The sequence below is a fragment of the Muscardinus avellanarius genome, assembly GCF_963383645.1.
Source record: "Muscardinus avellanarius genome assembly, chromosome: 10".
Classification (NCBI taxonomy): Eukaryota; Metazoa; Chordata; class Mammalia; order Rodentia; family Gliridae; genus Muscardinus; species Muscardinus avellanarius.
The window spans coordinates 107,701,851-107,726,989 of NC_137796.1; the positions used below are offsets into that span (position 1 = coordinate 107,701,851).

General features: G+C 44.2%; 1 protein-coding gene across 6 annotated transcripts in view; it reads right to left on the reverse strand.

The window, feature by feature from the left end:
• Positions 1–24,540, reverse strand: part of RBFOX1 (RNA binding fox-1 homolog 1) — a gene marked incomplete at both ends in the record, with an annotated part of 617,808 nt that extends 593,268 nt beyond the window's left edge. For all 6 annotated transcript variants that reach the window (XM_080704730.1, XM_080704728.1, XM_080704724.1 and 3 more), the window contains one exon: positions 24,505–24,540. In XM_080704730.1, the coding sequence (XP_080560856.1) occupies positions 24,505–24,531 (27 nt within the window). The remainder of the gene's footprint in view (positions 1–24,504) is intronic.
• Positions 24,541–25,139: the final 599 nt, after the last annotated feature.

A 25,139-nucleotide genomic window follows, 5' to 3' on the forward strand; every position in this document is an offset into this window, starting at 1 on the left:
TCAAAATAAGCGATGAAACAAGTTACTTCTTGCATATCTGAGTTAGTGGTCTGGGTTATCTTGCCAACTCTGAGATAGCCCATGCAGAAGTCTATCCCATACATGGAGAGGTGGGCATGCAGCGAGACCCTGTAGCCTCCAACAGCCAAGGGATTGGCACCTGCTGTTTCTCACTTTGTATACCTCGTCCTCAGCATCAGCCCACCTACAGGAACCCCCCGGCTCTGTCTCCTGCCTCTTCTCAGTTGGTACCCACCCCTCTTCCACCTGCTTGAACATGTGGTGCCCTGCAGGAAGGAGATTCACCCTAAGATGGTGAAATGTTTCATCCCTGTGATATGAGCAGGAGACAGATGTTTCCCATAAATCAAGTTTGGGCGGTGCTACGATCCGGTGCCCTGGAGTCCAGAGGTTAAACAGACGGCGTGGCACATTTCCTGGTCTGCCCCCTGGAGGGCATCGGGAAATTATGTCTCTGTTTGAAATTCTGCTCGCAACTGAACTGGTGATTCAATCAATCCCTCAAACCTTGCTCCTTGGAATGAACAGAATGACATGTTCTATTTACTGCCACCCCCAAAAGCTTCCGTTTTAAATCATTTTAATAACAAAGTAAACATATGCAAATATTCAATTCCAAACCAATTTTCCCACCACTTGCAACCTGGCTGGTAGGCTAGGCTCTGCTCTTACTGCGGATACGTTTAAAGCTGGGTGCACATTCTCACATAGAAATTATTTTAAAATAGTTATTTTAGAATAATTAATCCAGTTATCAGCTCAATGCAATAATTAATCAATTGCAAAGTAATGGCCTAAAACCAATGCTGGCTGAATAAGTGGTGGCCTATCTATTTAAGTAGCTTCTCATCTGGTACAGAAATTGAATACCACTGTGATATGTTAGATCATACAAGGCAATCAACACCAGACTTTAAACCTTATGAAATTCTTTATTTAAGAGCTAAGATGTTATATACTAAACTGGAGGTGAAAAATGGCTGGAGAAGCACCCACTTAATCAGTGTCAGGACCTTTATTTAATATACTTTTACAGTGCCCACATTTGACACTAATTCTGCAGAATGAAAGTCCAGAGAGGGAGGGTACGCACTAAGCCGTGAGTCTCCCAGTGTTTTAGCGCAGACTTCCTACCAACAGGCCGCTGTTTCATGAAGACAGCCCACAGGGGATGTGGACCCCGATGGGTGATCTTCAGAGTGGTTTCCCAGCATCCTGTGGACAGGCAGAGCTACCACTGATATTGCCCCACAGGGTGGGAATGACCCAATTTCTTCTTTATCCACTTAAAAAACACATGGCTGCTGGTGGGCGTGGTGGCACACACTTGTAATCCCAGCATTTGGGAGGCTAAGACAGGAGGATCATGGTTTGCAGTCAGCCTTGCCTACTTAGTGAGGCCATTTGCAACTCAATGACATCCTGTTTCAAAATAAAGAATAAAAAAAACAGGGCTGGGGTGTAGCTCGGAGGTAGAACCCCCTGGATTCCATCCCCATCCCCAGTACCACAAACAAACAAACAAACAAACACAAACAAAACAAAACAAAACCTGGCTGCTCATTTCTAGTTTCAGTCTCTCTGGCCACTGGGGAAACTGATTCTTCTTGTCCTAATCTGTCTATGCTGCTATGACAAATAAGGGTAGTCTACTATAAAGAGAAATTAATTTTCTCATAGATCGAAGGCTGAGAAGTTCAAGACTGAGGGGCTGCCTCTGGTGAGGTCCTTCTTGCTGTCAAGAGAGGGAGGGATGAGCTGGTTGTGGTAGGCACGCTTGTAATCTCAGCATTTGGGAGGCTGAGACAGGAGGATCATGGTTCGCAGACAGCCTTAGCTCATAGTGAGGCCCTTTTCAACTCAGTGAGACCTTGTATCAGAATAAGGAATAAAAATAGGGCCGAAAGTGTAGCTCGGAGGTAGAATGGCCCTGGGGTCCACCCCTAGTACCGCAGAAAAAGAAAAAAGAAAAGAAAAAAAAAGCAGAAGAGGGAGGGTGGTGGGAGGGAAAAGGATAAATAGAGATAGAGGTTGCACAAGAGAGAGCCCAACTCGGCCTATTTTAGAGTTTCAGTGTCACCCATGAAGGCACAGCCCGTGTGACCTAGTCACTTCTTACTATTGAATGGAAGTTAAACTCTGTGTGTGTGTGTGTGTGTGGGGGGGGGTACTGGTGGTAGAACCCAGGGCTTTTCTACCTCCAGGCTATACTCCCAGACCTATTTTATACTTTATTTGGAAAAAGGGTCTCACTAAGTTGCTGAGAGCCTCACTCAGTAGCTGAGGCTGGCTTCGAACCTGTGCGATCCTCCTGTCTCAGCCTCCCAAGCGCGGGGATTACAAGTGTGCGCCACCATGACCAGCTAGAAGTTAAACTTTAACATGGGTTTTGGAAGGTACATTCCAGCTATAACACTGCTCCTTTAATGAAATTGTCAGTCATTTCTACTGCATTATCACAGACTCTAGTGGCTGAAGGGTTGTTTAGGTCCCATAAAGGCTGACTTCAACAGGGAAGAGATTAGCTGTATCAGCTCTTTAATAAGGGTGATCTAATCCTTGGATTCTCCAGGCAGGCCTTTCTTGTTCAAATTATCTATGTTAATAAGATCAAGAGGATCAGCATTATTATTTTTTAAACCAATCATTATTGTCCAGCGTGGTAACACACGCTTGTAATCCCAGTGCTTGGGAGGCCGAGACAGGAGGATCACCGGTTCATGGCCAGCCTCTGCTACTTAGTGAGGCCCTCCACAACTTAGTGAGACCCTGCTTCAAAATAAAGAATAAAAAAAATTGGGCTGGGGATGTAGCTCGGTGGTAGAATTCCCCTGGATTCCATCCTCAGTAGCTCAAAGAAAGAAAAAAGAAATCTGCCATTACAAAATATTTAAAATACGCAACTCTTATGAAATATAAACAAGAATGGAAACCAACTGCCCAACTCCTAGATCAAGCTGCAGGACACAGGTTTAGTGAAATGATCAACACAGAGTGAATCAAGGAACAAAGACAGAGATACGTGCAATGCTATCTTCAATACCAACAGGACTGCGAATTCTCCTTTTCATCCACTATGAGAAATGAGAGCTCTGGTTTTCCTAGCCTCAGAGATGAATTTCTCTCATACCAAGAACACTGTCTCTTTGTTCTCCCCATGAGGACGGGCTAAGCTCTAACACCATGAAGCAGAATGCAAAATGGAAAGAGAATGACAGTTCTACCCATGCTCTGTTTCTTAGTAGGGCCAGGATGGCTGGAGCCAGCAATGGTCAAGAGCTCATGCTGGAAAGAGAGGCAAGGGCCTGTTGGTGCAGGGTGGTCCATCCCAGGGGGGGTCTGCGGTTTGACCTTAGGTAGGGAGAAATCAGTAATAGAAATCAGTTGGGAAATAAGTGATATGTTTGCTGCTGATTGTGCTTCCTGGCCTTAAAGCCTAGCAAGAGGAGAAGGTCAATTGGCAGCCTGCTGCCGGTGCAGTCGTCCAGGAAATAAACAGTGGTGTGCTGGACCAGGTAAAGATGGAGCGAGCGGATGGCACAAAGTAGCCCGCGATAGGAAGCTTGCCCTGACACAGACGGCTCCCATGGCAGCTGATTCTAAAATGTTGGCCTGCAGCCAGGCACAATAAAGTTGCAAATGTTCCCCGAGAGAACATGGACCACGATAAGAGGCACTGAGAGAAGAAATCACGGAGCCAACTCTGAGCAAGCCAGAGAGCTTTGGTGACTAGAGGGATTGTGATTTGCAAACTTCATAACAAACAAGAGGAAGAGAAAAGCCACATTCCCATTTCCTGGTGACTAAGGCTCTGCTAATGTGTTCAGTACAAACGGGCACTTCTTTGGCCTCAGAATCATAGTGAAGGAAGTCCTGCCAGGAATAAAGGCAGGTTGCTCACCACCAGGACTCATTAGGAGGAAGAAGGTGCTGGCTGGTGGGTAAGGCGTTGGGAGAAAATTATTTCTGCACATCAGCAGTCACCAGTCACTGAGTCGCTGCAGTCAGCGTCTTTAAGGGACTCATCTCTTCTGCACGGAGTTATCAGAGGCCAAGCCCCACTGTGGCTTCCAAAACAATACAGAAAGCAAACATTTTGTTTATTCACTTTTACTTTTTGGCTGAGTATAACAGGAATACAATAAAGTGCACTATTTTTTTTCATTGTGGCCAAAGATGTAATATAATATTATAACCATTTTACTCATTATATTTTTGGTACTGAGATTGAACCCAGGGACATTCTAACTCTGAGCTACACCCCTAGCCTCTTTTAGATTTTTGTTTGGGTTGACTGGGTCTTCTTGGGTTGATGAGGGCCTAAGTTCTTGAGGCTGGCCTAGAACCTGAGATCCTGACTCCGTCTCCAAATACTGAAATAATAAGTATGCACTACCTTGCCAAGACATTTTAACCACTTTAAGTGTACAGTTCTGCTGTATTAAGTATATTCACACTGTTGTATAACCATAACCACTGTCTGCCCACAAAAATTCAATCTTGCAAAACTGAAATTCTGAACCCATTAAATGATAACTCTCCACTCCTTCCCCAAATGAAGTAACCACAATTCTATAAAGTGCGCTGACCATCATAAGTGTACACACACACACACACACACACACACACACACACACACATTCATATAATTGCCACGTCAGTCCAAATTTTGAATATCTCAAGGACCCAGAAGGACCCCACCTTCCAGACTGGAAAATGTGTGTTTTTCCCCTCTCAGATTTCTGGATCTCTCTCCATCATAATGCAAAGGTGTTTATGAGGTACTTATTCAATATGGCACTTTATTTTTCTTTACACAGAGGGAGAGAAACAGAGGTGACACCACCACTAAATTCACTGAGAATTTACAAGCTGAACTTGACAAAGGACGGGCTCTGCGTGGCTTTGTTGACTGTTTCTTCCCACACTCGGGTCCTGGGCTGCTTGGGGGAGCGCAGGACATGCGGTGTGAACTATGGTTCAGCTCAGGAAGACCCTCCACGTGAAGTGGGTGTGTTCTTCCCTTCTTAGGACTGGCTGGTCTTTCCTCAGGCTACATCCTCTGTAGAGCTCTGTTTGCAAGAACCAGCCAGGTCTGCTTACACAGACAAGGCACACTTGCCCAGTTACCAGGTGAGGACGATCACTAGGCAGCGGAGTTGGGGTTAGAGTAAAAAGTGGATCCAATGATGAGTCTGGCTGTGATCCTCCACCTGACCTCCAATAGCTATGTGGTCTTGGGTGTGCTCAGGAAAGCAGCTGTCCATCAGTAATAAGATGGGGCCATTATCCTGCTGTCATTGAACTGTCCTGAGACTCAAGTCAAACCACAGCACATCGCAGGGCACAGAGTAAGCACTCAGAAAATTCTGTGCGTTCATATTAATGCTACTGCTAAATTGTGTGCATTACTACTAATGCTAGTACTAATAACATCATTGGTTTCGTTTTAGAAATTGAAATGGACTAAAGCGATATCCCTCCAGCCCATGAGCATCTTTAAGACAAGAATATGGTCCCCTTTATTTCCGTATTCCTAATGTCTGGCACATTACGGATCCTTGGGCAACATTTGCTGGACAGATCATAGGAAGTAAAGCCTGATTTAAAATTTCCATGCTGTTTCCCATCCTCTACTCTTATATACTTACTTCTCGACAGATGTGTTTGTTATAAACTAAGTGGACACTTGTATGACTTAGAATCTGATGACCCTTCATTCTTTCTCTGCCCAGGAAATGAACAGATGCTCTCTGTGACTCAGAGGGCCAGGTTTCCGGGCAAAGGCTCACATTCCCATCAGGACCAACGAAAGCCTAACATCCCAGGAGACAGCAACATGCACCCCAGGGCCCTGCCACACCGAATGCTGCACAATATAGCATAAATATACATACACAGAGGACTCGGGCTCTTTAGGTGGGAGCATGTCCCCCCAAAATATCTGCAGGCTAATACATATTAGCTAATATGTGAGCTAATACTCACATAAAAATAATCATTTTGAGAGCCAGCCATGGTGGCCCACACTTGTAATCCTAGTACTTGGGAGGCTATGTAAGAAAGTTAGCAGGTTCACGGCCAGCCTCAGCTACTTAGTGAGGCCCTCTGCAACTCAGCGAGACCCTGTTTCAAAATAAAGAATAAAAAATAGGGCTGGGGGTGTAGTTCGGAGGTAGAATTGCTCCTGAATTCAATCCCCGATACCACACAAAATAATAATAATAATAATAATAATAATAATAATAATAATAAATAAAGTTTGAGAGAGTTATGGGGATTATTATACTTGGAGGCATTCTACATCCAGGCTACAAGCCCAGTCCTATTTTACTTTCTTTTTTTAAAGTTTTGAAACAAAGCCAGGCATGGTGGCGCATGCTTATAATCCCAGTCCTTGGGAGGCTGAGACAGGAGGATCGCGCAGGTTCAAAGCCAGCCTTAGCTACTTGGTGAGGCTCTCGGCAGCTTGGTGAGACCCTGTTTCCAAATAAAATATAAAATAAGTCTGGAAGTGTAGCCCAGGGGTAAAAAGCCCCTGGGTTCCATCCCCAGTACTGCCAAAAAAAAAAAAAAAAAAAAAAAAAGGAAATAGGGTCTAATAGGGTCTTTATAGAGGTATTCCAGATAAAATAAGGTCATTAGAACTGTACCAAATACCCAGTGTCTCTCTCTCTGCTCCAAAATCATGAAACATTTTAACTGGGAGAGAGAACTGCAGAGAGGGAAGAAGATGTGGAGCTGTTCCATGAAAACATCGCCGCCTGTTTCTATGAGCCGAGGAGAGCCAAAGAGAGTGGCCAACCCCAGAAGCTGGGACAGGCAACAAGATCCTCCCCTGGGGCTTCCCAGGGGGCACAGCCCTGCACACACCTTGAGTTCATATTTCTGGCTTCCAGCATCACGAGAGAATAATTTTGCACTGTTTGAGGCCCGAGTTTTTGATTGGTTGTTACTAACACACTGGTGCTTTCTGGATAGAATGTCTACGAGAGCAGTTGCCAAACGCACCTGGGTTAAGTCTTTTCCCACAGTGGCTCTTCCATCAACTCTGCCCATACTATAAAGCCCAATGTAGTAGACATAAGATACTTTAACTATTGTTATGGTTAAATAGAAAGTTTCCCGTAAAGAGTATACGTATTAATGTTTGAAGCCAAAATAACTGAGCTATTTGGGTTGTATTAATACCAGCAGTAGATGAATCCGCTGTCGTGAATTTATCTGCGTGGTGACCCAGGTTGAGGCGGGTCCCTGGGTGCAGACTTGGGGATTATATAAAGGTTCCTCCTTTCCCTCCTCGTTCTCTCTTGCTTCAGGTATCTATGTTGAGAAAATGATAAAGCAGGTGATTGCCCTCTGCCCACCTCCTACCTCAATTCCCTGAGTTCCACAGTCCCCAGCCTCACGAAACTGCAAGAAAAGAAATATTCTTTCCTCTAAGTTATGTGCTCAGTCTTTTAGATTATAGCTGCAAGAATACTGACAAGAACATCTATTCAAGGTTTTTTTTGTGTGTGTGTGTGGTACTGGGGTTCCTGGAAGCCCTGCTACCTCTGGGCTACACTCCCAGACCTATTTTTACATTTTTATTTGGAAACAGGGTCTCTTAAGCCAGTGCGCGCAGCTGGCTTTGAACCTGCACCATCCTCCTGTCTCTGCCTCCCAAGCGCGGGGATTACAAGCGTGCGCCACCACGCCCGGCCTATTCAAGGTTTTTTGTGTTGTTTTTTTTTTCAGGTCTGGGGATGGAACCCAGAAGCATTTGACCTCCGAGCTATACCCCCTGCCTAATTTTTTATTCTTTATTTTGAAACTGGGTCTCACTGAGTTACAGAGGGCCTCACTAAGTAGCCAAAGCTGTCAGCCAATCATGATCCTCTGGTCTCAGCCTCCCAAATGCTGGGATTACAAGCATGTGCCACCATGCCCAGTTCTATTCAAGTGTTTTATCCCCCCCGCCTTTCCTTTGCAGGAAAACTATGACACTTGAAATTTAAAGAATAAAAAGATATGACATCAGAATAGTAGAGACAGAGAGAAGGAGTATCAAGTGCTCCAGACAGGGCCAGCCAGTGTCAGGTAGGGGGATATCAAGAGATGCTTGCTAGCCATGTGTGGTGCTGCATGATTGCAATCCCAGCATTTTGGAGGTTCGTGGACAGCCTCAGCTACTTAGGGAGGCCCTTCGTGACTCAGTGAGACCCTGTTTCAAAAATAAAAAAGACTAAAAAATAAGTCTGGGGGTATAGCTCGGAGGTACAATGACTCTGGGTTCCACCCCCAGTACTGCGAAAAAATAAAAAAAGAAAAAGAGACGCTTGCTTGTCCTCGGGGTGACAGTAGTGATGCCACATCTGTCTTGGGCCTCAGAGTAACTTGGGAAACAACATTGTCCTTGAATTTACTTTCCTACAACTTGACTTAATGAGTTGAGCATAAATACCTCTGGCTCCTCAATAAACGCTCAATCTCAGGTTTCGTAAAAAGGATGCAAAGTGGCTAATGGACTAGGCGAAATTGGTTGTAGCTGGGAGTACATTTTCAGAAGTACATTTTGTTTATATTAAAACCTCATTTAAGTATCAGTGCAAGGGAAAGCTGCTAACGGGGCAAGTTTAATATGACTAATACTCACACAGACTCGGAGCGCTCCATCTCCATCAACCCAAGAGATACGATTTTCAAAACATTTTCAAGCCACTAATATGGTAAGATGCTACTAATATGGTCCAGATTACAACAAGATGACACAAACATGATACTGAATATTTGCTGAGGAACTTAGTTGCACATTTGATCATTGTACTAATTCGATGACAGGTTGTGAATTCCAGCATTTCCCCATTAAGTCTCTGTTTATGACATTACGGACGGTGCAGTTAATCACAGATTAGCTCATCTTAGAGACTTTGCGCTCTCTATGCTAATAAATGCACTAGCTTGGGCACCAACAGGAACCTAAAATTCACATTTTGACTTTCTTAAGAAAGAGCATCATGTGAAACCCATGGCAGTTTGCAGAAGACCATGTACTCTGGTCCACTTGATGTGGGAGTCACCGATATATTTTCAAGTAATTGAGTTGATAGGACCTTGCCTGCCTAGACCAAGATTCCCCCTCATCTGAACCTCTGAATCTCATTGGAGGGTTATGCTGCAATCGGGGACTGATAAATCAGAGGAGTCATTCCCCCAGAGCCCAGACTCCACGGCACTTGAAGAGGTTGCTGGGAAGAAAATTACAGGTGTTTCCGAAGATACGTGGGCAAAGAAGACCTTCAGAGGTCTCATCCAGTACACAGCCCTGCTCCAAGAAATCAGAGGGATGCCTTAGCCAACACTTCCTACTGAATGCACTCTTCCACGCTGTTCTAAAAATGCAAGGCGAGAAAACTGTTAGAAAATAAGTGTTTAAGACAACAAAAAGCCTATCCTCTGGTCTCAGGAGAGGTGACACTACTTAGGCTTTGCAAGACATTGTCATCATCTCCAGGGTCCCAGGGTGTGTGTGAGTGGGCAGAGCACGCATGACACTGGGGTGGGACTTTAAAGTGGCGATTGCATAGCATGTCTGAACCGTTATAAGTGAGGACCTTCGTTGAGAAGGAGAAAGTGTTATGTGGAATTAAATTATCTGCATTGTTAATTTTGGGCAATAACTATATTTTATTAGAAGGGAAAAACTTTATTTACAAAAATATGAAAGTATTTTTGTACACATATGAATTTCTTTAAAAAGTGTAAGCATTTCTTTGCACACATTTGAATGGCTTTGAATGTGTATCCAATAGTTGGTACACATTCAAAGAGCATCTGAGTGAACTGAGTAGGTATATGACACATTATTTTGCATGTTAAACATTTGAAAGTATTTTCCATTTCCACATATTCATGTTGTATATTATATTTAATATTTCTGGACCATGTAAATTCCATTAAATTTTCCAGACCCATAAAAGACTGTCTTTTATTTCTCCATCTTTGTCAAAGACTTGAGTTTAAAAAAATGTGCCATGATGCCAGACATAGTGGCACATGCTTGTAATCCCTCCGCTCGGGAGGTGGAGACAGGAGGATTGTGCTGGTTCGAAGCCAGCCTTTCTGGCTTAAGAGATCCTGTTTGCAAATTAAAAATATATATATAAAATAGGTCTGGGAGTGTAGCCTGGAGGTAGAAGGCTTTCCAGAAACCCCAGTACCACCAAAAAAAAAAAAAAAAAGTGCCTGAGCTGGGTATAGTAATGCATACTTGTAATCCCAGCACTTGGGAAGCTGAGGCAGGAAGATTACAGTTCTGAGGCCAACCTCAGCAACTTGGTCAAATTCTCTGCAACTTTGTGAGATCCTGTTCCAAATTAAAGATAAAATGGAGTGGGGAGTATAGCTCAGAGGTAGACTGCTCCTGGATTCAATCACTGGGATCACTTACATAGTATGTATGTAAGTGATACACACACACACACACACACAAACAGTGCCATGTTATTAGAAAGACGTCACTAACAAGCCTGAGCTGCAGAGCTTCACTGCCCTCATGCCTGATAGGAGATCTCCCCAGACAGAGAGCAGTACAAATTTCATCTCACCACAACCTATGCCGGTTGGTACCCAATGCCTGAAAACTTCTGCCTTCTATATCTTGTCCATTTTTTAAAATTTTTATGGTAGAAGCCATTTAACCATGCCCCAAAGCAGACTTTCTGGTACATTCTGGTATCTATTTTTAGAGAAATTCTCTGGGCTAAAGGCCATCCTTTGGCTAGATTATATGATTCCTGTGCAGCTTTCTTGCTTACACCTTAACAATAAAAGTAATATTCATTAGATTCTCATATACTTGTTGAGTTTCTATGTTCCTATTATATTTATTGAGGCCCTAGGGAGTAAAGTAATGAACAGGATAAGCCCAGGCCTATCCCAGCCCTGGGGGATTAATTCTAACAGAAGTGGGAAGGCAGGAGCAAGAGACCATGGACAAAAAAAACAAGTCAATCAGTTTGGGGATGGATCCAACATAGGATGTGGCCATACCCTTTCTGGGTATCTTCCCCAAAGGGACTGAAATCACAGTAGTGCGACAGTGCATGTGTATCTGTTTATGGGAGCAGAATCCACAATAGCCAAATTATGGAACCAGCCCAAGGGTCCATCAACAGATGAACAGATCATAAGATGAGGAGATCTACACACAATGGAATTCTACACAATGGAATTCTACTCAGCCATAAAGAAGAAGAAAAATATGATATCTGCAGGAAACTGAATGGAACTAGGGAATAATACGTTGAGGGTGATGAGTCAGTCATAAAAAAAAAAAAATAAAAGGTCATATGTTTTCCCTCCTATATGGAAGCTAGGAAAAAATTGGGACACCAAAGAGACTCTAGACAAAAGAGGAGAAACCCCAATATAGTGATGTTAGGGTTCTGCCTTTCCTATCAGGGGTCTAATTTTTCAACTGGAGGGGAAGACGCGTTCACAAAAGGTCTCCCTGTTTGTGGAGAATAATTTTTCTTTTATTTTGTCACTGGGGATTGAACCCAGGAGACATTATACCTTCAAGGTACACCCCAGCTTTATTTAATTTTTTATTTGGAATCAGGGTCTCACTATGTTGTGGAGGCCTAAGTTACTGAGGCTGGCCACAAACCTGCAATCCTCTTCTCTAAGCCTCCCAGGTACTGGGATTACAAGCCTGAGCCACCGTACCTGGCTGAGTCATTCTTCTTAATGCCAAATGTAGTTGGAAGACAATTTGATGACATGCTACTTCAAACTGTAGGCACTAGCAATTTTCCATATTCCAAACTGAATTCGGCCCACTGGTTCCTAGCTCCCTGCCCCCAACCAATCTCTTGTCAGTTCTGGTTTTGTCAACCATCATCAGTTCGGTGTCTGTATTGTTCATTTCAATTTCCAGTTTGGTGTCTGTATTGTTCATTTCAATTTCTCAGTCTGCACCACCTGAGAAGCTAAGGGGCAAGGTGGGGGGATAAGAGGAGAGGATGGCTGAATTTTATGTATTTAGTTCACGCAGGTTTGGGGAGACATATTGGGCATGCTGTTCTTGGTTATTTTGAAAATTATCTTTCCTAGGGCTATACTCCCAAATCACTTTATGCAAAGGAAGACTGTCTGCGTTAGAATATTCAGGAGCAAATAAGCACAACCAGGTTAATCAAAACCACTTAGATGTTAACGTCACTATCTGGAAGAGCTTTCAATGTTTAATTCAGATATCGATAAAAAAACATGCCTCTGGTGTAAAGTTGTCAAAACACATAGGCAGTCAAGATTAAGGGTCCATAACCATTGAAAATAACACGACAGAAAGTGTCCAAGAAGTTTAAACCACTGAGTTGTTATCAGCAGAAGACACTTAAGCATGTACATTTGCATATGCCCGGACTGCAGAGCAGGCAGATAAATTCTCAGACATCATGCCTTCGGGATCTCCAGCCAGGAGAGCTACCATGTTCCTAAAAGCAAGCTACAGAAGAGAAATCACACTGGGAAAAACATAAATGTGTACAGCATAGCAGCAAATACATTGGTTCCCTGTACACGAGCAAGGCCCATCAAAACCCAGCACCCTATCATCCTGTCAACCCAAGAGAAGGCTCCCAGCTATTGGAGAATGATATATGGGAGAACAACCAAACACAGCTGCTTTCAAGGCTAGCCAAGAACCTCAGCATTTCTATAAGAATAGCAGCGATGTGTTATCTGGGAGGACAGGGAGTCAGGCAAAGGAGTCCCCACATAAAGGCTCCTCTGTGATGGAGAAATCCACAATTGAAAAGCTGGCTCGGTGGCGCTGTGAAGTGATGGTGTCTGTAATGGGGGTGGAGGGACTATTTCAGTCTGAATTTTCCCGGAAGCGGAGCTGGAGTACAATTTCAGTGCAAATTATAAACTTAGGAGAAGTTCTAAGGAAACCCCAGGCGAGAATGGCAAAGTGAGCCCTGGGATGGAAGAAGCCAATCAGGGCGCAGGGTACCGGCATGGAGTTCACTGTGTACTTCTGGGAGATGACACTAGATGCACCTGAGATTCCCCTACTAAGCAGGAATAAGCTGGGGGCCAGCCTGCTCCATCCCTGTCTAGCTCCATCCCAGGAGTGTTCGTGCCCTCGACTTGCATCCTCTGTGGTGAGGACCAATGGCGTTTCCAGTGAGTCGGTGTCAAAGTGTGTGATGAGAGGGAACATCAGGACTGCAAATACATCTGTGGCTACGGGCATCTCCAGGAACCCATGGGTCATTCGCTCTTTCATCCATGTATGGGTTTTCTTCAACGTTCAGGTGATATTTATAAGTACTCCTTGTGGGGAGTTCTACATTTTCATCATTTTAATCTACACACCTTGTCCAGGTGTGTAGATTAAACGCACATTCAATGCTGTGAAGATAGACATCCCAACAATACTTCATCTGCCACCGCTGGACCCAAAGGGGAAGGACCAGTGACAATGGGTACCAGGAAGGAAGAAGCTCAAAAGGCTACCATCGGTGAGTCCTGGGCCCCTGAATCCCCTGGGCCATCCTGATGGAGGTTCTAGATACTCTGTTAGATGACTTTGAAAATGCTGATGGGAGCAGCTGATCTCAGAGCACAAATGAAAGACCTGCAGTGTATGAACGTACAGGCGATCATTCACCCGGAGCCAAGACAGCGCATGGTGAGGGTGAGGGATTTTGAACCCTGTGATCATCACCCAGGGGTGTGGACCCGAGCGTGCTGTGTTACTTGGCATAGAAGATCTTGCAGACAGAATGCTGAGCACGGGCTTCAATACAGGAAGATGATCCCGAATTATCTGAGCATATGAAATAAACTTCATCCTTTCAGCTGCACTCTTTCTTCCCCATCTGCATCCCTGTTCCACCATCTCAAGTTGTCTGGGGGCCAAGAAGCCCACTGGCCGACCTGGGCCATGGCTATATCCATTTGGGTGCTTGCTTTATCATCCTCGGCAGGACCGCCCAGGAGAGGGAGGAGAATGGCCCCTTGGAACACAGCAGAGTGCTGACTACCCAAGGCCAGAAGTGTTTGTCGATGACCAAAAGGCAGCAAGTCTGAGCTCCCTATACCCATGACTCACCTATATGCCCACACATCTTAAAGAAACTTTGCCTCAGGCCATAAATGAGGAGGGGACTTTTCTCTCAGGCCCTTCATGCCACAGTGAACGGTCTCCTCTTACCTCACCTCCCATCCCCCTCGGAAACTTGGGTCCTCTTCCTGCCCCAGGTACAGGAACTATAGGCGCCCTATTTATAGGGGTCCTTCATTATTCCCTTGCCCTAGCAAGTATTCCCCCCCCCCCACACACTGGTATGTTATTTAGATCTCAAAGGAGCTGAGCAAGAAGACAAAAGCTTGCTGGCAGAGGCATCAGTCACAGAAATGAAGAGAGCCTATGACAAATTGAAATGTCAGCATTATTAGCAGTGTTGCTCGAAGCCCTGTGATACTGATGTAATGATAAATTAAGAACAAGAACAGATTTGGCCTGAAAAGAGATAGGAGGACGAGGGGGAAATGGGCGGAAATGAACACCGGGAAGAGGAGCAATGAGGCTGGGGGCAAGAGCCCGGGATGCAATGGCTTTGCAGCTCTCCCCAGGGAAAGTACTGAAAGGTCTGGGGAGACTCAAAGAAGGGCAGATTAGTGAAGGAAGGTGGCTACCGACGCCTTCCGTGCCTTATTCATGCCTCGCTGTGTAGCAGGAGAAATTAAAGTCTGTAACGAGTTGGCTGGTTTCTGATTCATTCCTTTGTGCTCTTCAATTATTGTTCTAGCAAACATTAGGGGGCTCCTGGGCTCTCCAAGGAAGTGCGTGGAGTGCACGGTTTGCTGAGGAAAGCATTCTTTTCAATTTTTTTTTTAATGTATTTGTGAATATCTGATTTGAGCAGGGAAGGAAGCTCCCTTCGGAGATTATCTGGTGGACGGAGTTCCTGCAATCTCTACAAGTAAAAAGTAAAAACACCCTTTGCTAGGAAAAAAACCATACAGGTGGGACCATTAATCAGAGATGATTTAAACAAAAGAACATCCACTTTCTTTTTTCTTGTATGCATACTTACACACACACACACACACACACATACACACACACACACACATGGGATTTGCAGTTAGTCAGCAACATTCACAGTGAAATTCTCATGCCTGTTACCTGAGGGTCCCCTCTGCAAGTCTCCACCCACCCTGGAGGTCTGCAGGCCCCCAGCTAAGCCCTCAAATCTGTTTTGAATTCATCATTGTTATCCTAATGTGGAGAGGGGCTTTGGCTTTCAGAGGATGGGTTCTGAAGACCTAGCAAGCCACAGAAGGCAGTCCCTAGGCTTTTCTCAAGAAAAGGGATTATTCCTGGACAATAAACCTATGCTAGGCAGGACAGATATGTGGAAAATGTTACCCACTCGGGGAATCCCAGAAATTGCTTGCTGAGGGATTCAAGTGCTTCTGGGATCGATTCGATCTGCCATTTTCCACGGATGGGCTTTTGAGTCATCAGGGCTGGGATGTAAAATTAAGCAGAATTTTATTTTCTCTTTCAAGCCCCAGCCTCAGCCCTCTACAGGTTACAAGCTGGTCTGTTTGAAAATATAAATAGGCAGTTGATTCTAAACCTTTTTTCTTTTTAATTATTTTTGTGATACTGGAGATGGAACCTAGGGGCATTCTACCTCCAAGCTATACATACCCCCAGCCCTATTTTTTTTATTCTTTATTTTGAAACAGGGTCTCACTAAGTTGTGGAGGGCCTCCCTAAGTAGTTGAGGCTGGTCACAAACCTGCTCTCTTCCTGTCTCTGCCTCCCAAGTACTAGGATTACAAGCGTGTGCCACTATACCCTGCTCTAAGCCTTGTGAAAGAAGGAATTACTTTTAAAGTGATGCAGAAACACCTCCAGCCTCTTGTTTTAATGCAATAAAATATACTGGCGTGCATTCCTTTGTCCATCTTTGATATGAGTCTATGGTCTTTGATTTGAGTGATTTCTCTGTAGCTAGGAATCCCCTGCAACTATGGCCCACTCTCTGTCTGTTCTTGTAAATAAAGTTTTATTGGAACATGGCCTCGATCGTTCATTTCACGTACAAGAGCAGAGCTGAGTGGTTGCAGTTCTCAGCCTTTGGACTGGGAAGACAAACCTGGTTGCAATCTGACCCTTTTCACGTCTGCCAAGCCCCCACATGATATCACTTTTGGTTTTGCTTCAAGTGGAGTGAGAACGTCAAGTCCCATCTCAAAGACGCTGCCGCACCTGTCCAGATTACCAAGCATTCTATTACTTCCCTAATATCTTGCAGTCCTCTCGCCCACAGTTAATTGAACTAATCTTTGTGGCTCGCACTCACAGAACGTTTCCAAAGCGTTTAACTTAGTTTTCACAGAAACAGCTCTTTTTCTTACCGCACTCATTTTTCATCAGTTTACATAATATTCCACTAAATAATGTAATTACAATAACAAGCGCAGCTGGCAGGGGATGATCTGGGAACAAATACAACTGGCTGTTGGCAAGCAGGCGCCACGGCGGGTGAAGAGAAAGGTGGGTTCTTACAAAGCAGCTATGGCACTGGTGCCGTGGCCGTCTGCCAATGTTCTTCCTGAGAGGCGGCACGGTAGGTGTTAATCTGGTAAGTCTGATAAGAGGAGGTCGATGAATTAAACTTCTCCTGTTCACACCCTCTCAAGCCGCAATTCTTATGTCTGGTATCTGTCACTTTCCCAGGTACATGTGAGTTTGTTTGTTTGTTTGTTTGTTTGTTTATTTGTCTATCTATTTATTTATTTTGTCACTGTTCTTTGATAAATCCGTGTCTTTTCTGCTAGCCTGCCAGGGATAGGAGAACAAGAAATAAGTAGGTTTTATTAGATCATTATATTTCCACTACCTAGTGCAGTGATTGGCATATGGTTCATGCTTGGGGAAAAAAATATGTCTTGAATAAATAGCTGAATAGAGACAGGCTTCCTACGACAAGGTACCTTGACACCATTCTCAAGAAAACATGAATCTTGTGAGGGCTCGCCAAAGAATTATGCTGGGGGGTGGGGAGGGCTACGTTTTCTTCTTTGCTATCCTAGGAGTCCCTGAGGAACGCTTAGACGGTGAAGGAGAGGGTGCTGAGAGGTAAGGACAGGACTCTGCTTTCCATCGCTCATTTCAGGCTCTCCAGAACCTTCTCTCTCTGATGCCCGGATGAAGGCTATGAGCCAAGAGGATCATTAGCGACTTGCATTCTTCAATCCACATCACTCCGGCATCTAGCAGAAATGACTATCTCACTTCTAACTGGCAAATTAAATATTGATAACACAGATCGGCTGTACAACGTCTCTCAAGGCTGGCGCTGAGATTTCCGGGTTCTGAAAATTCCAGTCATCGGTGTTCTGATATCACCATTTTTTTTATTTGTCATAACTGCGGGCAATCTGTAACGTTATGTAGTTAATATTTATCTTTAAAGCAACTCATTTTTAACCTAAATAAATGCATTCGCCAAGAAGACTCTGCTTCGCTGCTGTAAATGGAAAACCAATATTAACAGTCGTAAATAAAAGTGAATGGGAAAAAAAAATAAACCCACGGAAGCAACAATTATTTAAAGTCTTTCCTATAACAAACATTGTTCTAAGAATCTCATGTGCACTCATTATTTTAATTTTGCTCGTATGCACACATGTAGATCCAGGCACACATGCACACTTTTATGAAAATAGGTACTACTGCTATCTCCATTATACAGGTGGAGAATTGGAGGTTACAGAGGGTCTAAGTAACACACACAGAGCTATAGAGCACTAAATTTGCAAAATCTATATTTGATCACAGTGGGCCTAGTACCAGGCCCCTAATTCTTAACTGCTATATTTTGCAAACAACGTTTTAAAGTCTGGATAGAAGTTCTGGCTGCTGCAGGCTCAAAGCCTGAGGCACACTTCTTTTTCTGCTAAAAAGAAAGATTAGGATGTGTTAGAGACTTGTTGCAGTGACTTTAGTTTAAACTGAGAGCTTCTCCATTGACATGAAAGAGGATTGAGAAAGAATTGCAAAGGGAATAACTTTCGCGCTAAAGGATTCTCTCTTTTGGAAAGACACGGAGTCCCACGCCCTGAAAGCGGTTAGCATCACAGGGGGTAAGTGTTTCACAGTCTGGAAAGTACTGGGCTAGAAGTTAAATGTAGCCCATGCATTTTTTTTGGTAGTTTTGGCTCAACTCTGATCACCATGTTTAGAGTATCCCAAATACATCTCTAGAGGCATGTTTCCAACGAGCAATGGCTCGTAGACTGTCTTCTCTTAGTAGATAGTGTTGGGCAGTGAGGCTCATTTATATTACTTACTGGACAAACCTAATTGGACCAGAGTGAACATGTGATTCAGGCTGAGCCAATAAGATTCCCTTTCCAGAAATTTCTAATCGGAAGGTATTAGTAGTCCCTACACCTACAAGAAGTGATGTGACATAAACCACAGGGCTTGGAGAGTGTGGCGTACATAAAAAGGTAGAAAGATTCTATAAAGAAAATTCCAGAATAGACCTATAAAGAGACCTTGACAAAAGAGATGAGAGAGAGAGAGAGAGAGAGAGAGAGAGAGAGAGAGAGAGAGGAGAATGGAGAGTTACATTAGTTCTGGCAGCTTTCCAAATATAAGCTCTGTTCTTGAAAGGCCCCACTGTGTGTTTTATTTTTTCTTGTATGATAGTCTGAATCAGTCTCTATTCTTTATATCTAAAACAGCCCTAACTAGGGGAAAGGTAGGTTTCTTCCGAGTTCATCTCCCAAGCCATCAACTAGCAAGCCTGTCCTTTGATTTTCTCTTCCGTGTGAGAAGCCAGGTAGCAGTCGGCAATTGACATACCCTAACTGTACCCCAGGGCTGTGCTTCCAAGAGGATGGGATTGGAGAACTGCTGGGGACATTACTGTATTGATAAGAGCTAACCTTGCCATCTAGGGGGGCATACATGTTTCTGAAGTGCTCATAAATCATTTTATCTGGTCAACAATCCTTGGAGGAAAGTACCCAGAATTTACACTCAGGGTCACTGCAGCTTTAAGAGACATAGACCTGGGCTCTGACGTCCAAAGCAGGCCTCTGTCTCTCCCCAGACTCCATCCTGTCTGAGTCCTCTGGTTAAGCAGGATCTGGGTCTGCAGAATGGATTCTGGACTCCCCAGAAGCCACACCTTTTGCCTGGGGAGTGGTGTTCTATGAGAATCTATGAATCAGGTCAAACCCCCAAATGTGATTTCATAGCACATGCAATCCCTTTCCATCCATCTGTTTTATAAAGGCCTAAAGAAGTGAGCATTTGAATGCCCCCCCCCTCAGGCCCACACCATCTTTCCAGTTGGTAGATTGGTGAGAGATAAAACCTGCTAAGTTCATTCAGTTTTTCTCTTAGTTCTCTGTTAGTCTGCTGGTTCCAGATGCAAGAGAGGTAGATTTGATAATGGGGTATGACAATCAACTAATATTACCATGATTTCTTGGTGTCGACCTTGGGGCAAGCTGGTGAATATACCCTTAGGATTAAAACCAAAGGTGGTGGGCCATCTCCGCCAAGAGAATCCAGGCAACAATTTGAAATGTAAGCTCAGAAGGCATCTTAGTCTAGTTTAAATTTAGAAATCTTGGTATAGGGAAATGAGCAGGATTTCCTTTGTAGAGTCTGCTCATTAGCAACATGAGTAATACCAATCTTTTTGAGGAGAGTGAATCACCTGCTAGAAAAAATTAGCTGATTTACTTCCATTGGGAGAGGTGTGTGCTAGGAAGCTCAGTGTAGTCTCAGGCTGCGCTGGGGACTGGGGTGAGGTGCCCCATGCCTGTCCCAGCTCTAATGCGGAGGGAGAAACCAAGACTATCTTCAGAAACGTTGCATGTTTGAGGAGAAACACAAAGAGGGTCAAGCTAAGTGGAAAAGTAGGTTTGGATGGGGAGATGCAATCCATTAGATACAAAGATGGCAGAGGAAACATCTATACTGAATTCCACAGCCAGAGCCAGGCACATGCTGAGGATATATTTGTGTGGAGCCCCCATAACCATATATGAAGACGAAATGGGGTAATAAGAAAATTGATGGATGAGAACCCCAGGAATAATAGAGAAGACCTGTGTGAATTCCTTTCGTAGCAGACTCTATTGAGGAACTACACCAAAACTCATTCTCTTCATTTTTTTCTCTGAAAGAAAATCTTGTTTTTGTTCAGGTGACAATAGTACCCACCCCTGGAGATGAATCTTAACTTCTGTAGCTAATCAGTGGAATCCTAGGAATCCCAGGAACCTCAGGTCCTTTGGCCAGTGATTGATGTAGAGACTGGCCAATGAGAAATAAGAGAGCATCTGCAGAGAAGGATTCTGGGAGTAACTTTCCTCCAATAAAAATGCAAGAGCTGTGAGCATAAAGCCTACCTTCCCCTGGCCTTTGGATATGGGCGCAGCCTTGTGAGAAGGGGATGCAGGGAGGGAGGCAGCCATCTTGGAAGAAGGAAAGACCAAAGACGGCACAAAACTACAGAGCACTCCCTGATACCCCCGGCCCACAGACTCCGTCCTGGACCCAGGAAGAGAGTAAATGCTTTGATCCTTTAAATACCTCGCAGTGGACTTTTCTGTAGCTTTCAGAAATGGCATCCTAACTGATGCAGCTGACAGAACGTTTCTTATAACATGTTCCCTAACAATGTTCTGTGATCAGCCAAGCCTGAGGAACGTTGTAGAGGATACCCATCTCTGTAATTTGCCTCTGCACATTGGCGGCTTTGGAAAGTCTTGCAGATACAAAAGATACTTTTTTTTTTCCAGTACCGAAGATGGAACCCAGGGGCATTCTACCTCCGAGCTACACCCCCAACCCTATTTTTTTATTCTTCATTTTGAGATAGGGTCTCACCAAGTTGCAAAGGGCTTCATTAAGTAGCTGAGGCTGGCCTCGAGCCTGGATCCTCCTGTCTCAGCCTCCCTGCCAAATGCTGGGATTACAAACATGTGCCATCATGCCTCCCTGCTGACTTTTTCTAGTTCTTCAACTTCCTTCTAGCTTTTCAATGCCTGGTTCAAAAAAGACTTTTTTTTTTTTAACTTTAACTTCACATGTCCTAAGTTGTATTAATCACAGAATTCCTCATCCATCTCTTAATATCTTACAAATGAGGCACTTTGGGAGAGTGCCTCTACCTATGAGAAATAATCAGCCCCTAGAATTCCAATTAATTTGGGGATAATTAATTTTGGATTTGAGAGAAAGAGAAAGGCAAATGAAGGAACAGATATTGAAGTGTGTGGATTCTTAAGTGGTGCTGATGAGTACACATGGGCGGCTTTGTGTTTCTGCAGCAATTCTTCTGTTCAAGAGGCCACGAGAAGGGGGTGACTTTCACAAGTACCCATGACATCTGTGAGTTCTGCCAAGCTAACAGGATGTCCTCAGGAAAGACTCTAAACCTGACAATAGGCCTGTAGTCCATTCCTTCTGTACAGCAGATCTGGAAATTCATTCCTACTGCTTCATCTAGAACATGCCCCAAGACTGGCTAATCTCACTTCGTATAAGATTCTTGGGTTCCATATACCTTCCCGCAAAGGACGTGATTTCCGATTTTTTTTAATGGCTAAGTAAAATTCCATTAAACATTCTCTCATTCTCTCTCTCTCTCTCTCTCTCTCTCTCTCTCTCTCAATTTTTTGACCCACGTGTCTATTAATGGACACCTAGGTTGAAAGCTACAGAGAAAGTTAGAAATAAGAGTAACATCAGGAGGAACAACAGAGACTCCAGTGGAGTGATGTAGAGCTTAGGGAAAAGTATAAAGAAGTAATGCTATGTATGTATAGAAAATTGCCAATCCCACTCTATTTTTTGTGGTACTGGGGTTCCTGGAAGCCCTTCTACCTCTGGGATACACTCTCAGACCTACTTTTTATATTTTTATTTGGAAGCGTGGCTAGCTTCGCACCTGCGCGATCCTACTGTCTCCACCTCCCAAGCGCGGAGATTACAAGCATGCGCCACCACGCCCGGCATCCAATCCCACTCTTAAACACATGTGTGGGGAGGGGGAGAGGGGAGGAAGAGACTCTCAGGGTAAGTGCTCTAAGCGTTGTGATATATGTTTCTCCCGAGCTATACCCCAATACAATGTATAATTATAATGCACCAAATAAAAAGCTATTTCAAAAACATGTTTAAGTGATGGTGCCAGACAGATACACTTAAGTGATGTCGGCCCTCTTACCTTCTAGGAGAAAAAAAAAAAAAAAAGAGATCTGGGTATTACAGCATTTCAGATGCAAATTTCTTTCCAAAACCCTAAAATTAGTGTTCTCCCTCAAATTAAAAAAAAAAGGTTAATAAAGGTTTTTCTTTGAGGTTTAAATGATAGACACACAAAACAGAGAAAAAAAAGATAAAAGGAAAGAAAAGAACTAGACTCACGGAGTGGCCAAAGGAGACAGAACGTGTCCACAGAAGAGACAGAGATGTGGGGGACACGGCTGCATTCTCTTTGGTACTGTGTAAATTTGGAGGTACGAGGATGCATGTTCTATCAATTCCAAAGTGGTACCCGTTGATGTAACGCACGCTTTCATTTAAAATGCACAATCACTTTAATGGTACCGGCAAGCAAAGCCGGTGTGATATTAGAGCTGGTCTGAGACGAGACTATTGAAGCCGTCATATCAAAGCAGGGCTTGCAGAGGGGAGTGGGCTCCATCTCCACACCTGAGCCACACCCTCACACGGTCCTCATCCTGGAGACACAATCAGTTTCGGAAACTCGAAACAAGCACTCCGCCACCACCTTCCGCCTCCTGCACTGGCCAGACCAGTCGCCTTGTGCAATAGAGATTTCAATATCATCTTCATTCTGAGGGATTTCTTGGGTGCTCCTGGAGACAAGAGCTTGCATGCTCCTCTATATATGCTGACCTAGTTCTAGCCATCGTCCCCATCCAAACCGGAATAGGAATCTGAAGTTGCCATACATTATTTACTAGGATGAACTAGTAATTCAGACTGCAGGGGAAACGCAACCGGCGAGCTGGGGAGAGCGTTTCACGCTGACGGCTGTTTCACGACAGAGTCACAGCTAACATAGGACCAGGCGCTTGGGAGTGAGGCAGGTCGAGATGAAAGGTTAACCCAAAGGGTCACGCTGGGGTAGCCCATAGAACACGCATGCAGGAAAGGCGGCACTCCCTCTCACCTCGCCTCTCTGTTTTATGCCGCTGGATTCTGCTATTTGTTTTACATAAGGGCTTAACAAATCTGGTGCCAACAGCTATTGTAGGTTGGAAATCGTGCCACAAATGGCCACCCTGAGACCGCGACGCCGCGAGCGCTCTGAACAGCAGAACGGCAGTGTAGAAAGGCATTCGGCTGCGTCCTCTTAAGGCGCACCTTGTAGCACAATGGTCTCTCAAACCCAAAGCTAACCGCTGGGATTTCTCAACGCAGCAGACTCCTCTTGGTTTTATAATGATGTGGGAAGATGACTCTAAGTCCCATTTCCCAGTTAGAACTGCAAACTTTTAACCATGACATTAAATACAGGTAAATCATGACTTCCAACAATACCTCGCGCCCCGCCACCACTATTTTAAATAGATAAAGAATTTAGAGTCATTCTTTAAAAAGAATTTAAGTCCACGTTAGTGCATTTTAAAAGACAACAAACGGGCTGGGGCACAGTAGCCAGGAATCTTGATTATTTCTTAAGATATCACACCCTTATCAAGCAGGATGCCCAACGGCAGCACCATCAAGGCAGAACAAGGCGCCGAGCTCCATCTCCGAGCAGACCATTTTCTCCTCCTCTAGGGAACACGATTTCTATCGGAGATACTTGAGCACTGAGTTTGGTCTTTTTAGGTAGGGAAAGAGAATACGACATTGAAAATTCTGGCTCCCTCTCATAGGCACAAGTGACACTAAGATCAGAAGGTCTGCAGATGACACCAAATCGCTTCGAAAATATCCTTAGCATCGCAAATGCTCACTCGCCCTGGTGCACAGCAAAAGGGCGTCTTTGGCCACTCAGCAGACGGCCCAGTGTTCACATTAAGAAAGCAGCAAGGTATCCTTTTGACCTTTCTCATTACTTAGGCCCCACATTGCACATGGGAAAAGAGTATAGCAATGTCAAACAAGTTCCAGAAGACAAGTATTTATTGCTGAATCTAAATCAAAAAATCTTTATCTACTATAATGGCACTTCAAAAGAAGATATACTGTATTTACCAGCCCAATCAATACTAAATTAGCTGGGATAAATATTTTCAACTGGACCCGTCCTCAGATGAAGCCTGTTATTTACAACTCGTGTCTTGGTGGGAGGGACAAGAGATATATATATATATATATATATATATATTTTTTTTTTTTTTTTTTTTTTGCTTATCACACAGAAAAGAGATCCGGGCAACAGTAGCAGGCGCACCTACCCTTAGCTGGTCTCTTTCACAATTCATCTGTTGCCTTGAAACCTGCAAAGAAAAGAAGAAGGGTGGAGTCAGAAGGTTCTACACAGAAAGCAGTATGGAAGGAAACAGGCTTTCTAATCCTTGGACTCCAAGAAGTCACTGAATGCATTCTGCAGTGAATTTTCCTTCAAGTCAACAGAGACTAGGCTTTGCTTGGAGTGACAGTTGTGGGATCCGGAAACACAGCCAGGTGGGGACCACAAAGTGGAACCAGGAGAGAGGCGTAGGAGATGGCTTGGGAGGTAAAATCTGTGCAGAGTGAGGTATTCTTTTGGTGTGAAGCCCCTCTAGCCCTGCCTGGCAGGTGTAGACAGCCCTCCCCAAAGGCCACCTGAGTTGGCTGCTATTAGGCACCGGCAGTACACAGTGTCTTCTCCACCATGAAGGGCTGGTATCCCCCCCCCCCCCTGTACGCCTTGACCAATGGGTTACATTTTATGTTCCAGTTCTAAGTGGATGGTTTTAAGTTCCCATAGGGCCATGTTGAGGATTCTGAGGTTGATGCTTATACCAGAGAATGAGACTTGCATCAATCTGTGATATCTGCCATAAGTTAAAAAAGGAGAGAATAACAATATATGAGTCATGTTTTGATG